Source organism: Aplidium turbinatum, chromosome 7, assembly GCF_918807975.1.
Source record: "Aplidium turbinatum chromosome 7, kaAplTurb1.1, whole genome shotgun sequence".
NCBI lineage: Eukaryota > Metazoa > Chordata > Ascidiacea > Aplousobranchia > Polyclinidae > Aplidium > Aplidium turbinatum.
The window spans coordinates 7932099-7945628 of NC_137478.1; the positions used below are offsets into that span (position 1 = coordinate 7932099).

Here is a 13530-nt window from a genome sequence, read left to right on the forward strand (position 1 = left end):
AAATTAGTAACCCATCTTAGTAAGATTGTTGCAAATTCCAATTCTGCTGCCACTCAGCCGGTTGACTTATTGATTTCTAGAAACAGAGCAAACTAGGCAAAAGAATGTACAGCCTTTTAATTAAAGATCGAGAAAATTATGAAAGCCTGAAGTCATTTGAACGTTGACACTGTCTGCTCTGTAAAGCACTGAGGAGCAACGTATTCTGCAATGGATACAGAGCTATATAAAAACAAGCATTATTATTATAATGTTTTAGTTTGCTGTTTGCCTTGCTCAACAAACTTCAGTTGTGGGTGAAAAGAATTGGAATGTTGATTTGAGTGCTTGTATGATGCATGGTGGAGGTACTGGTCAAAACACTGGAAATTCAAAGAATTGTCAACAAAAACATGGGTCCCACTCGGCATAAAATCATAAAATTTATCATTTCTTGAAAGAACCATAAAATAGTCATAAAATTTTACCTCAGTCATAAAAAATCATAAAAATTGCAGCTCATTTAATTTGGTGATTTCAAAAAGTTAATTTTTTATATGGACAGTTTTCAAACGCAGAAGTGGTCTTGGATACCTACTGGTACCTAAAAGTAAAACAATCTCAAAAAATGAGAATACGAACAATCTTTTCTGAATTCGACACAAAATTCATGAAGCCCTGCTTATCAAAACTGCCCATTAGGAATATACATAAAACGCTATTTCTGGTCAAGGTATTGATCGTCATCTTCTTGGATAACGCTTGATTGTTCAAAAATCTGGGCTAGACATTCCTCCAATCTTTAAGGGTGGTTTTTTAATTATGTTAGCCTATTATATCTCTATGTAATAAAACATGGTAAACCCGCTAAAGTTACTTTGTTTTGTTTGTATATTCAAAACTGATTCCCAACTTAAAAGTGTTACCGGTACTTTTCATAACATGTTTGACATGGTTTTCTTTCAGAAAATGATTAATTTGCAATAAAGTTTGACATAGCTCTTTGCATTTTTGCACTATGACCTTTGAACAAAGATGCCCGGTTGTTCTGGTTTGCTGTGGCTCATTCAACCCCATCACCACAGGACATCTGAAAATGTTTGGTATGTTCATATTATTTCTAAATAAACATTTTTAATCTGATGAGTACTTATGGCAGTCAAGGCAATCCAATATGTGATAATTGGTCATACAATTGCAAGAATAACTAGCTTTAGTGGGATGTTTTCATTTATGTTGTTTTGACTGAGTTTGACACTGTTTCTGTTTAGCGTACTTTTTAGGTGGTACATTAGTTACGGTAATCCTACTATAGGTATATTTATGTTCCAATGAGAAAACCTGTTCTAATCATAGTCTTGGCTGTTTGCGTGTCATTTGCAGAGGTTTCTATCTATTAATGCTGTTGTGATTGACTATAAAATTTCTTGTAACTTGTACATTGTTGTGTTTTCTTGTTAAGCTAAAAATGGTCCATGTGTTCTCCTCAGCTGCTCACATTGAGAATTGCTTGAAGCAACAACATTTTCATGTACAGGACTTAGTGTTTATTGATTGAGCTATCATGGTTTACTACATTAATAGTGCAGGCCAAACCACTGGAGTGGTAAATTACACAAACATTGACTGCATAGGCGCCGACTTTTCAAAAAACCTTGGGGGGCGAGAAAGGTGATGACGTCATAATCATAACGCTATTTGACTCAATTAAAATAGACTTTGATTAAGCTTAGAGTCTTGTTCATATTGACACCTAGGTCGCAAACCGAATTTATTAGAACCGCCTCTTGAAACGATTACCGGTAGTTTTACGCAAGCAGTACTCCCAGTCGTAAAAGTTTTGATATTGTTAGCTCATAATCGGAACAGTTGGAAAACAAGACGATTCGTTTCCTTTTCGTGCGAGTGAATAACAACGATCAAGACAGTAAAGTTATCGAAATGAAACGCAAAAAAATAATGATCTCAAGCAGAGTGGAAACCCGCTATCAGTTTTATTAGCTTCGTTTCGCTCATTTTGCTAATTACTTACCTTCAAAGCATTAACAGCGGCGATGTGTTTTCTCTTCTGTTTTTTTAACGAAAGTCTTTCATCGAATACCGTATATACTCGAGTATAGGTCGAGATGTTCGCAAGTAATTTTCCCTCAAAAAGACAGGTTCAACTTATACACGAGACAACCCATACAGAAAAATCCATAATTTTTACATTGATTCAACGTCTGCAGAGGTTAAATTTATGTAATTATGACCGATTTCGCTGTCTGGGAAGCTCGGCAGTTTTCAAAATGAACGCATTTTTGCTGCGGCAAAATCATTGGCGACGTAGATTACACAGTGTTTGAATACGTTTATTTGCAGTGATTCAAACTTAATTTTCAAATTTAATTTTCAAATCTTTCTTGTCAATTCTAAACTTTATGCACTTGTTGAGCAATATGCAAAGCTCACGAGACAATACAGCGGAAAGAGCTGTTTTAAGAGATCAATTTTTTTTATCTTTGCTTGTAGGATATAGCCGTTCTAATTACGTAACATGATCGTTGAAGTCGATGTCAAACCTTAGCAGTTAGCTAGGTGATAATAGCGGTAAGAGAGGTAGTTAACGCAAGCAATATCTGCGACCAAGACCATTAAACACCTTTTCTTTTTTCGGTTTTCGATTTAATTCTCACACATTCTGAACAAAACAATGCGTCCTGTTGAATCATAATTGATCTCAAAGCAAGAAGACCTCGTTGAAAATAACGCGTATAATTTACTGGTTTCTTAATATTGCAGTGAATAGTCACGTGACTATTTCAACAGCGTAAGTTACTCTACATCTACTTTGAAATTTCCATATGTGTGAGTATGAGAAAGCCGTGCGATCAGCTGCTGTTTTGCCGGCAAGAGCAACGTAGGCTATTTTTCGCTTTAGACATAAGTTCGATTAAATGATGTGTTTTATCTGTGTTTGTGTTTTATCTCTTTCGCGAAGTGTTTTATCTTTGAAACACCACTTGTAATAACCATTTTTGTTGCCCCTCAACCATAAATTTACGAGGGGCGCCGGCCCCCCCGTAAGTCGGCGCGTATGATTGATTGTATTTGTGGAAATCTTTATACTGTACTCAAATTTGAAAGCCTCTTTTCAAGCTTGTTCTGGCAGTTTCGCATGCTTGTAGAATGCTTTGAACCACTGATGCAGACATAGTCACGGAGATTGTCAAAGGGAAGTTTTCATTTTTTCAAGTGTCGTTTGTAAATTATTATTTCATTCTCTACCTGCTACTGAATGGAGAGTTGTCCTTGAAATGCTTTAGTCAAGCGCACACCACAAGAGTTGAACTGTAGTTCTATGATATTGCCATTTTTTCATTTACAGTCGGTTTTGCAAGTGAATGAGTTATGGGACATTGGGACAGTTACATGCGTGAGACATTTGCCACTTATTTAGAGCAATAACATTTTATGTAAACATTTTTTTTTAATCGTTATGTGTGACTTTGCAGTAGTGCAACACTGTGTGAAAAACCAAGATTGACCAAGCTTTTGATATTTTTCTTCAGAAATAGCCAGAAGTTTCTTGGAAAGAACAGGCAACCACATAGTCATTAGTGGAGTTATTTCACCAGTTCATGATTCTTATGGAAAGGCTGGTTTAGTGTCATCTACCCATCGAATACTGATGTGTAAAGCTGCCATTCAAAAATGTCCATGGCTAAGGTAACAATACTAAAGAAAAGTCTATTTTTCAATGCCACAGACGATAAAATACTATACTAGTAGACCCCACTTGGTACAATTCTGTTGTGTTTCGATACTGTAACTAACTTTCTGTGGGAGTAACCCTGACTAGGTGTTGACCAATAATAATGTAATTTAACATCGTTTTTACTATTAGTATTTTTTTGATGTAAATACAATCCTATGTTTAGCACACTTTTTGCACAGCTGTTGATGTTTATTTATGATTATTTGTAAATAAACTTTTTTTTAAATTTGTGTCTTCACTTCGTTCAAATACATTAACTACTGAAGTGGATTGAGGTAAAGTATTGGTTTTTCTCAAAAAGGTTTTTATTTTGTCGGTGTTAAATTATGAATGAAGGTTTGTTTCTGGGATGATGATGTAATGCTCCAGAAAAAATTACACCATCTTTTTGTTAATTTCATGTCAGTGGATGTTTGTTTAACATCACTGTGGAGACCTTAGGAGAGGTTTTTGTAATGAATGGCTGCACTCTTCTAACTTTTCTCTTTTTCTGATAAAAATCAATAAAGTTTCTTTAAATAATTTATCGAGCAACCGAATCGCGCTATCGTTTCTGTTTTTGTGTATGCTGATGATCGTTTCTCAAAAATTTTGGTGCTGTAATTGTTTAATGATGCAGGAAAGTTCCATTAAAAGATTTTGCTTAATCTTAGGGTACTCTAAAAGTATGTCTGTGCACAGTGCGCACTAATTACATATGATATTTTGGCACTTCAATTACCCTGCTAATACAATGATCATAATTATTGATTTTATGTTCGCTGAATGCTATGTATAATAATTGATGGTACTAATCAGTTTCAAATCACATCCTCAATCATATATTCCCATTTGTTCAGTTTTACGCACTTACAATATGTTAATTTGTCACTCTTAGCATAGAGTGGCTTCATTTGAAAATATTCTGTAAGCTTACTTTTCTTAGGAAAACTTTTTTCACTCATTTTGTGTCCTTAATACACAAAATCTCACAAACTTGTACTGTAGTTCGACCACAGCGCATAAGCAGCATAATTTATGTCAAAAATCAGAGAAAACTTTCCTGTATATTTGGGCACCAACAAGCAGTGTATACTGTACATAGCGAACACTTTATTTGCAGGCTATTACACTTTACTCATCATACATAAGAAGTTCAAGTCTTGTAACTCTTTTATTCTGTGTGTGAAGTTGACAAACCAGAAGCTCTTCCATGGGTCATTGCTGTAGGCTTTGTGTGTTTGTGAATATCTTACAAATTACAGAGTTTATCCGCTTTAAATTAACCTTTTTGTTTGAGTCTCGTGGAACGGCGTCTGATCGACAATGAAGAGGTTTTCTAGTTCAGCGTCATTTGAAAAACCACGAAAATGTCTTGGTAATATAATGTAGCAATAAAGTGTTGATCGTTCATCATTATCAGTCGTCATCTCCGCTTGAAGCAGATTGCGAATCGACCTCAGCATTCAGTAAGCATCGGCATTCATATCAAAGCATAAATCTCTGAATCGATGTGCATTTGATATTCACATTGTACAGTCTTTACTATCTTTGTGGCTCGCTTACAAACTCACTAATATGGTCCTACACCATGGCCAACAGGTTGAGAAACCATGACTTAAGCCGAACTTTCACATCAGGTATATATAATTGTTAAATTATTATACATTACAAATTTTTACTCAATATATTTTTTCAGTGTTGATGTTTGGGAGAGTTCTCAAGGTGATTGGGTCAAAACTGTGAAAGTTCTCCAACATGTTTCAAATAAGATTAAGGTAAATTCCTTGGCACTTTGAGTCATAAAGGTACTGTAGCTGTTGATATTACTTATAATGGCTGTTGCTTATGTGACTTACTCATTGTCTACTTCCTAGGTAGCAAACGTCTGCAGACGTTGAATCAATGTAAAACACGACTGATCTGCTGTTTGGATTCCTGCAAACTTGTGTACGCAAGTCGCTTGTCACCACATCTTGTCCACATTATCTTAATATGAGCGTTCGAATGTCCGTTGACCGTTTGTAGTGACAAAAAGTTTAAAGTTTTATCGACTTTCAAAAGAATTGAGTTGAAATTTAGGCTTCAAAATAAGTTTGAAAAATTAAGTTTTGAAAATTAGTTTAAGTTAAATTAAGCTTTTCAAATTAAGTTTTTTGAATTTCAAGTTCAAGTTTCAAGTTCACAATTTAAAAACTAAACGAGAACGCAATTCTTTAGGCAACTAAATACCGTAAACTCAAAACTGAATAAAATTCAGTTTTCTGATGGCTTGCAAAACATTAATCATACATTTAGTTTCTCAACTTTGGTCTCTATTTTCGGGTCTGCTACTATTCGGTGAGTTCCTACTAACCTCTAACCCCTAACCTTAAAATGGCAATGATAATTAGGCTACGGTACCCGATAATTTAAAAAAAAAAATTGAAAAAATCACCGAATAGGGATCGGACTCACTGAAACGGGCAATTCCGCTATTTCTGTGTTGAAACTTAAATCAGTTACCAACAGTTTGAACATTAAAAAACGTGTTTGTGCAGAACGACTACGGTGTACCTGGGCCATACTCCAACACTATCCAGCACATGCCAACCAGATACCCAGGCAGTACAGTTACACTGCAACCTAACGGCTCATTCCAACACCAGCTACTTCCTTCTTGCAATCGATCGAGTCATGCAAGGAATGGATTCCTGTGCTCCCCTACAACAGAGAGTCAAACCGATAGCCTGGAGTTGAATGAAGCATCAGAACCAGACAGTGCAGGTGGTTGAAGATTGCCGTGTAAAATATCTTATCTCCAGCTTTGTTAAATTTTATTTTGATCTGACAATTCTTCTACATTTTTTCTAGTTTTGATTTATAAACTTTGGTAAACCTCTTCCAGAAACGGCTGTGAACGCAAGTTTGGAGAAGTTATTAAAACACAGTCGGCCCTCGAATATTCGCTTATTTTATGTCTGGTTCGAGCGTTACAGTTTGGACCAATTTTAGCATATTGATGATTGAGTTATCCGCAGCAGCCTAGCATTTCTAAACAACAAGAAACAAGTGATTGTGTTCAAAAGTGTTTTAAAAAAACTAATCCGAAGTGTATCTAAAGTGGTTAAGATGATAGTTTCTGATATAGACAGCATTTAATTGAAACTTTTAATCGGATTTTGGCATTGCATGTTTCCAGGCATGGTGTTCGACCGGCTTAGCAATTTGCAAAAAGTTTGCTGCGTGAGACCTGTACCTTTGATCATACCTGTAAGTACATTGAGTTTCTCTGACTTGCTTGTAACTTGTATGTTTTCAAGAAACGTTTAACGGTGTAGCCTATGTAGCGGACGCTGCTGATTAGCATGCCCGCCCATACACAGCCGTCAGTATGAGGTCAAATCAAGTGGATTCTAGCGTGCGTGACGTCAGAGAGAGTGCTCGGGCGCCACATGTACTTCAGATATTTCTTCATATTTATGTTTGTGCGTTGTTTTTATCTTTTTTTTTTATAAAAAATGTATTAATTTTCTGAAGTAATGCCCCCCTGCATCTTAATTGCCTCTGACCCATAACGATTTCTCTATATCTTCAGGACAACATGGTATATGGAGCTGCCTATGACCTTCGGCGTACAAAGGTCATGCTCCTATGCGGAGGAGATCTACTGGAATCGTTTGGGGTTCCAGGACTTTGGTCAGATGAAGATGTGAGTGTGCAATGAGAACTATATGGCATCTCGGCTAGCAGTATTGATCATTTTTACATTGGTTCAGTCAGTGTATAATGCCACTGAACCACACTCATTTGACTTAATGTTTGTGAGAAATGGGTAGATAATGCATTTATTCTTTGTGTTTTGCTGAATTGGCGTTTGATAGTCAGTTAGTTACCTGGTAGAACTAACAAAAAATTTACTGGTTTAAATTTAACCATTTCTTTGGTTTTCAGATTACTGAGATAGTTTCGCAATACGGCATCGTCTGCATTCCTCGCAGCATGGACCAATATGGCGACCAGGGTGGCAAGTATATACGAGATGCTTTGGATCGTTTGCAAAAGATTCTCAGTCAAGTCCAAGGCACAGTAATTCTAGTCAATGATCAAAAGAGAGCAGAGATTGCTCATGTTAGCTCAACTAAGTGCAGGCAAGCCTTTTGTATTGCTTTTATCTTAAAAGATAACGTGATCTGTTTTTTTGGATAAAGTTCTTGTATTTACAGTGGTAGACCTAGGTTCGATGCCTTGTCGAATCATACCAAAAGCTTTTAAAAATGCTGTTTGTGAATCCACTTCGCCTGGTGTGCGTTGGTACACCAATGGTAGGTGGCAACTTCTATCTGCGAGTATGACGCTAATGAGGAGATTACAAACCGCGTCATTAACAGTTGTACCATCACACATCCGCGTGTCCTACATCCGGGAATGTTTGGATGATGCAGTCAAAGACCGGTTGCTCTAGTAGCCTATCTGTGTAGTATGGGAAAGATCAACATGGGAGGTTAAAAGTTAAGTTCTCACGCCCCAGAGTTTTATCTGGCGGACGATCTTGGGTGTTAGCAATAATGACTGAAAAAATGGTCCTATTGCGCTTCAAACGTAGTTTACATAGAAACGTCATCTATCTTGCTTATATCTTTCAATGGTAATTTCAATTTGATCTTTCAATATTTGCAAATTAAATATCGACTTTCTTCATCGATTTTCTGTTTCATTCTTTTGTAAATCATGTCGAAAGATCTTTCAAGTAGACAATAGACATAGCTAAAAATCGTCATCATTAAGTTCCTTCTTCTCGTCGAGGTTTGGAGGCAATGAAGCGCAAAGTTTCTCTGTTGTGAGATTTTTCTATTGCGGTTTTGTAATCAGATACTTATCACTCTGTAATATCATTAGGCCAATATTTGGTGGTCTGCCCCTATTTCATTTTCCGTTCATTTTTTCTTTCAACATTTTTGTTTGAATAGCATTATATATTGCAAATCGTGTGGCCAAAACATTTAAAAGTTTATTGTTTGTATTGTTTCAATGTAAGCTAAAAATAGCAAAAAATAATCGAGTTCCATGCAGGTCTGCACTACAAAGTGGCTGCATGGATGAGGCACGTGCCCTGGTCCATCCTAATGTCTTGAACTACATCAGCCATAATCGTCTGTACATGGAAACCAAGGCTTGTGGTGGCTAGAAGAATTACAAGCCATAGAAGCGTAAATACGTCACCTGCCCAGACAGCTAATCAGTCGTTTTTTACACTAAATAACGTCTGCAGACGTTGAATCAACGCAAAAAACGACTTGCTGTCTGGGTGTTTCCGTTCAACGTCATTTGTTCGTTTTTTGACGCTAAATCAACGCTTTACTTGCATCACGCTTACTTTGTGTCTTGCATGAAATGTACATACGCTTTATAATGGCAGTTTGAAGGGTGTTTGATCGAGTAAGTTTGAGTACGGTGGCTTTACTTGGAGTTTTTACAAGCTGTGGAACAAATTCCCTAAAATGGACCCTTAGTTTTTAATTGTAGCTTGCCAGGGGTTCCCCATTTTCCGCGTGTGTTGTCCCTCTGGTTTAAATACTACCATCTCACAGGGCTACTGACTCACTGCAAATCACAAATCGTTGAATAAACTCAGTTCAGTCGAGAAAAGGCGATTTACAATAATTCAAACCTTTCCGTTTTTCCAGAAACATTTTTTTCTGCTAATTAGACGCTAGTTGCATTGTTAAAAACAGTATCTCGTTTCAAGTAGCCTTTGGTGCAATGTGATCACATTTTTGAGTACCGTATCTATTTGGTGCATGTTTTTGTTGCCATTACATTGGCTAAACGTAGTTTCCTGTTCTTAAACCGACCCGAGTTCGGTAATTTACGTCTTGTACGGCGTGCAATGCATTGATTCGGCCGCACATTTTCTATTCCCGGTAACATTTTATGACACTGAAACTTCGCATAAACGCTGGTATGTTTAAAGCAGTCTCAACGTGCAAGGCCTGTGTACGATTTGTACGATATCTAATCAATTTCGTTTAAAACGCCGATATTGATAAAACGACATTTTCCCAGACAGCTAATCCGTCATTTTTACATTGATTCAACATCTTGCTGTCTGGGCTTGCACTGTGTTGCAAAGAAATTTTCAATTTCACTGTGTAATGCATTGCGATTTCTGTTCATGAATTATTCATTGCACACGAAAGGTGTGCAATGAAAAATTGTGTCTGTATCTACGTTATTGTGGTGCTAGTGCAATGTATTGAAATCAAAATGCTTTTGTTGTTTGTTTGTTGTTTGAGCTAGAGAAGGTTTGTTTTTTTGTTTTTTTCTTTGCACTTATTGTTCTTCATATATCAAAGCAATTATGTTTAACTGCATAACTTTCAGAGCGGTACCATAGTTTGATTTGCACGATGAACGGGATACAGTTTATAAACAATCGATTACCAGCAAATAGTTTTAAATCTATGTGTTTGTGTAAGTATGAAAAAGGTGGAAACACACTGAACTGAATCAGTAGAAAAGTAGTTTCTGCTCATTGTTTGGAAGAAATTTTAGATTTTGTTTACCAAGTTCCAATTATGCTATCTTCGTTGCTATATTACTTATCCCATTTTTGTAGTCGGTTTATGTCACTGCACCATACACACATGATTGATAGACTACTTACATCAAAACTAATCCGAGCGTTTTGTCGCAGCACTGCGCCCTCGTCGCTGTAAAGTAATAAAATATACCCCAAGTCAAGATATCAAGCCCCAGAAACTAATCCGTTGATTTTGTTGTCCCAAATAAGCTTCGCTTTATGTTGCTGTACTCATAATGTTGATCAAATATTGTCACTGTCTAATTTTTTGCATTATTTTACGTCTTTTTAATTTCAGGATTTTTATTCCTTAATTTTCGCTTTATGTTTTAACTGTACCCGCTGCTATCTGATACTTGCCAGAACTACAACGAAATCTGTCCGCGTGCTGTGATTGCGCATTGCTAAGCTTTAATGGACCTTTGGTGAGAAGTTTATATCAAATCTTCTCCAAAACGTAACTTATAAATATCGAAAGCTTTTTGTTTGAATGAAGCCTTTGTCGGAAGTAGGCTCACGACAAGTAAGTTAAAAGTAACAAGAAAGGGCACATTTTCTTAGATTTTTGAGTTAGAGCAAAAGTTATTCGATACTCGAGTGTTTATATCGCAATATTGTTCACCCAATGTATATCATTTCCATTTTAGTCAACCGCTTTGTGGCGTTGCTTCATATTCGATGTGTTCTGGTTTCGCATGCGTCACGCCGCTTTCGTTTTCGTGCATCATCCAAGTTAGACTTGCAGGAACACAAATTAGGACCTGGAATCTGGAACGTAAATTCAATGGAAATCTTCTCGTTTTGTCAGAATCAAGTTTCAGTCCCTTTTCTTTTTAATAGTTTGAAGTTGATACAATGTCTACAGACGTTGAATCAATGTAAACAAGGATTGATTCACTGGCAGGGTGCGGCTTTGAAACCCTGGAAACTTGCTGTGCCATCTCAATAACACCCTCTGTGTGGCCGAGTGGTGAGCGTCTGGCATACGATTGAAAGGATGTCGATTCGACACCAGGCGGCTCTGGTCTAGAAGCGAATGCAGTTATTATTTTTTCTTAACCGGACACCTGTGTACGTCTCTTTACATAAATTCGATATTGCAAGGTCTCATAATGAAAGATGTGATGACGTTAGGAGACACGAGTCCCAAAAGAAGAAAAATAAATTTGCACCTCAGTAAAGTCCAACACCACATTCCGATTGAGAGCACACGATTCTGTCTTAGCTGGACATTTAATTACTTGCTTCAATATGGACAGAAAAGTTGGCTTCATTGCTTCCCGTCCACTTAACTTAAATCTTCAACCATGGGGATGAAGAATAAATACGTCAATACTGCGTCAACGTGCGATTTGGTTTCAACGTTATGGTTCCACACTCAATATACATTCCTGTTTCATCTTGCAGAGTTTTATGTTTATTTCTTTTAACGTTATTTTTCCTGAAGGTAATGAGTACGAATGCAGTATTATCAAGTGTTATTTATTTTGTGTCGTGTTCAGTGTTACGTTAACATCGCATCTATACCAGCTGCAGTTCCGTGTTTTCAGTCTCAACTACATCTAGTTCAGTGTTGTAGAACTGGGTGTCTTTTTTGTGAGTTTAACCAAGGAAATTGCGTACCGGTGTGCGGATGTTTCGTCACAGCTTCGAACCCAGTCTGGTTTCCAAATGAAATTTATAGTAAAGTAGCTTAATTCTCCATTCAATGGATTCGCCTGCTTGGGAGGATAGAAGCAGATGTTTGGAGTTAAAGATTTGTGAATGTGGAGCTTTGCACTTGCAGTGTTTAACTAAGCGCGTTAGCTAAGCTTTATGCCAAGGATTCCCGACCACCGGGTCACGAAATGGTTGGTACCAGGTCGCGGGAACACTCAATCAAAATGGCGGTCAAGAGTGTGAGTTGGTTGAAAGCATGTCCTTGGCCATAAAATAAATTGATTATAGTGAAAGCAATTGCAATCATGCACTTAATAGGCTACCTAAAACCTGCTGTATATCCATCAAAACAGTGAGAGAGGCATGGCCACTTGCTACCCCAAAATAATAAAAAAATACGTAAACTATCTACATTTTTGCAAAAATTTTCTCGCCCGCTTTGCTTCCTCCAACCCTAGTCATTCACCTTGATCACTACTAGTGGCATTAGGAACGCATGGTTTCGGCAATGGATTGAAGGAATAATAGGATAGCCACTTTAACAAGAAAAAATTCGGTCATTGCCACTGAAACTTTGAACCAATCATAAGCTACGTTTTCCGTGACGTGAAAAAGGGAGAAAAGAAGATGATACAAAACAAATCAAGTGATGGATTCTCTATCAGCTGGTTGGCTAAGGGGTTAGGGCTCGGAAGTAGCCATTTCTTGACATGGGTTCGATTACTACTGCTACAATTAGGCTACACTTTAGACTCAACTCAGTCCTTCGTTTTTAAGCAAAACCTGTGCTGGATCTGTATCACTATCAGCCTTACAAAAATTTAACCTTGAAAAAAATTGAGAGCCTAATGGTTAATCCTGCCCTGATTGTCATACTCACAAAGTGTGAATACTGTATTGTCAACTTTACTTCCTTGAACAATCGTCTGCCAGCAGCCGCGCTAGTTCAATACAAAAAAAATCGACATTTCTGTTTAAAAAACGTAAGTAAACGGAAACTTTTACTCAATTTTTGTTACAACGTTTGTATGTCTTGGTATGGCGGTGCAAACTTAATGATATAAATGAGATGGAGACTTTCATCCAAATCTTCCATCCTTGACATTTTCCATCTCCAAATGTGGCCTTCCATCTCATTCCCTGGCTATAAATACCATTTTTAAAGTTTTTGCTATGAAACAGTTAAGGTGTATTCCAACGACCTGCTGCGTACCTAATGAAAAATCGTTCGTCTGTCACCAGGTGCTACCACAAACCATTTTCATCTTCTGCAGGGTGCCGTAACACTAAAAAGGTTGGGAACCATGCACTCGTAGCAACCGCCCTCCAATCGGAGGGTGCCCTGCAAGGAATGAGGGCCCCTCCGCCGAAATTTTTGGAAGACTATCGAAATACAGGATATAACCACGTGGTTACAAATGCACGCGAAATAGCAGAGCTTATTGGTGTTGAGTAGGCCTATCATATTTTCATCACCCAAAAAGAGGACATGTTTAGTAAGCAAGTAAAATGCCAGTGGATTTGTACGTTTAAACAATTTTTGCATCTTCTTAGATGATTATAGGCCTATGTAGCAAAAGTGACAAATAAAAAA

At 37.2% G+C, this 13530-nt stretch overlaps 1 protein-coding gene across 1 annotated transcript; it reads left to right on the plus strand.

Moving 5' to 3' along the window:
* Positions 1 to 997: 997 nt before the first annotated feature.
* Positions 998 to 8882, plus strand: LOC145774841 (nicotinamide/nicotinic acid mononucleotide adenylyltransferase 2-like). Its single transcript, XM_082586167.1, has 8 exons — positions 998 to 1082; positions 3531 to 3687; positions 5415 to 5493; positions 6256 to 6481; positions 6897 to 6958; positions 7278 to 7406; positions 7649 to 7845; positions 8768 to 8882. Exons 1-8 carry the CDS (start codon positions 998 to 1000, stop codon positions 8880 to 8882), a joined length of 1050 nt encoding a protein of 349 aa, XP_082442293.1.
* Positions 8883 to 13530: the final 4648 nt, after the last annotated feature.

Coding starts and splice junctions, on each gene's coding strand:
- LOC145774841 (XM_082586167.1), top strand. CDS start 998: ATGACCTTTGAACAAAGATGCCCGGTTGTTCTGGTTTGCTGTGGCTCA. Junction 3,688..5,414: donor CAAAAATGTCCATGGCTAAG/GTAACAATACTA, acceptor ATATTTTTTCAG/TGTTGATGTTTGGGAGAGTT. Junction 7,407..7,648: donor GACTTTGGTCAGATGAAGAT/GTGAGTGTGCAA, acceptor TTTGGTTTTCAG/ATTACTGAGATAGTTTCGCA.